This window comes from Penaeus monodon, chromosome 21, assembly GCF_015228065.2.
Source record: "Penaeus monodon isolate SGIC_2016 chromosome 21, NSTDA_Pmon_1, whole genome shotgun sequence".
Taxonomy (NCBI): Eukaryota; Metazoa; Arthropoda; class Malacostraca; order Decapoda; family Penaeidae; genus Penaeus; species Penaeus monodon.
The window spans coordinates 15,563,478-15,563,740 of NC_051406.1; the positions used below are offsets into that span (position 1 = coordinate 15,563,478).

Sequence of the window (263 nt, forward strand, 5' to 3'; positions counted from 1 at the left end):
GTTAAATATTAATCCTCTCCTGCAAGGTGACTCTGCAGTGCAGCAGTATTTGTATAAAGCTTCCTGTGAGCACCAACTCCAAATGTGCCATATTCTCACGTCTTAATCCAAACCCATTTAACTCTGATCAAAACGAAGACAAGATGTTAGTCAGATAAGACCGAATTATGATAATGAAGTCCTCAAAAGTTCCTTTCTAATGTCTAAAAACTGTAACAATATTTTTCAGTCTTACCTTCCTCAGTGCCCCCTTCACCTGCAGC

The 263-nt window shown here is 39.2% G+C and overlaps 1 protein-coding gene across 1 annotated transcript in view; it reads right to left on the minus strand.

The window, feature by feature from the left end:
• LOC119586264 (ABC transporter F family member 4-like) overlaps positions 1-263 on the minus strand; it is a gene marked incomplete at its 3' end in the record, with an annotated part of 4,477 nt that overhangs the window by 691 nt on the left and 3,523 nt on the right. The window contains 1 exon segment of the mRNA XM_037934973.1: positions 236-263. Coding sequence (XP_037790901.1) covers positions 236-263 — 28 coding nt within the window.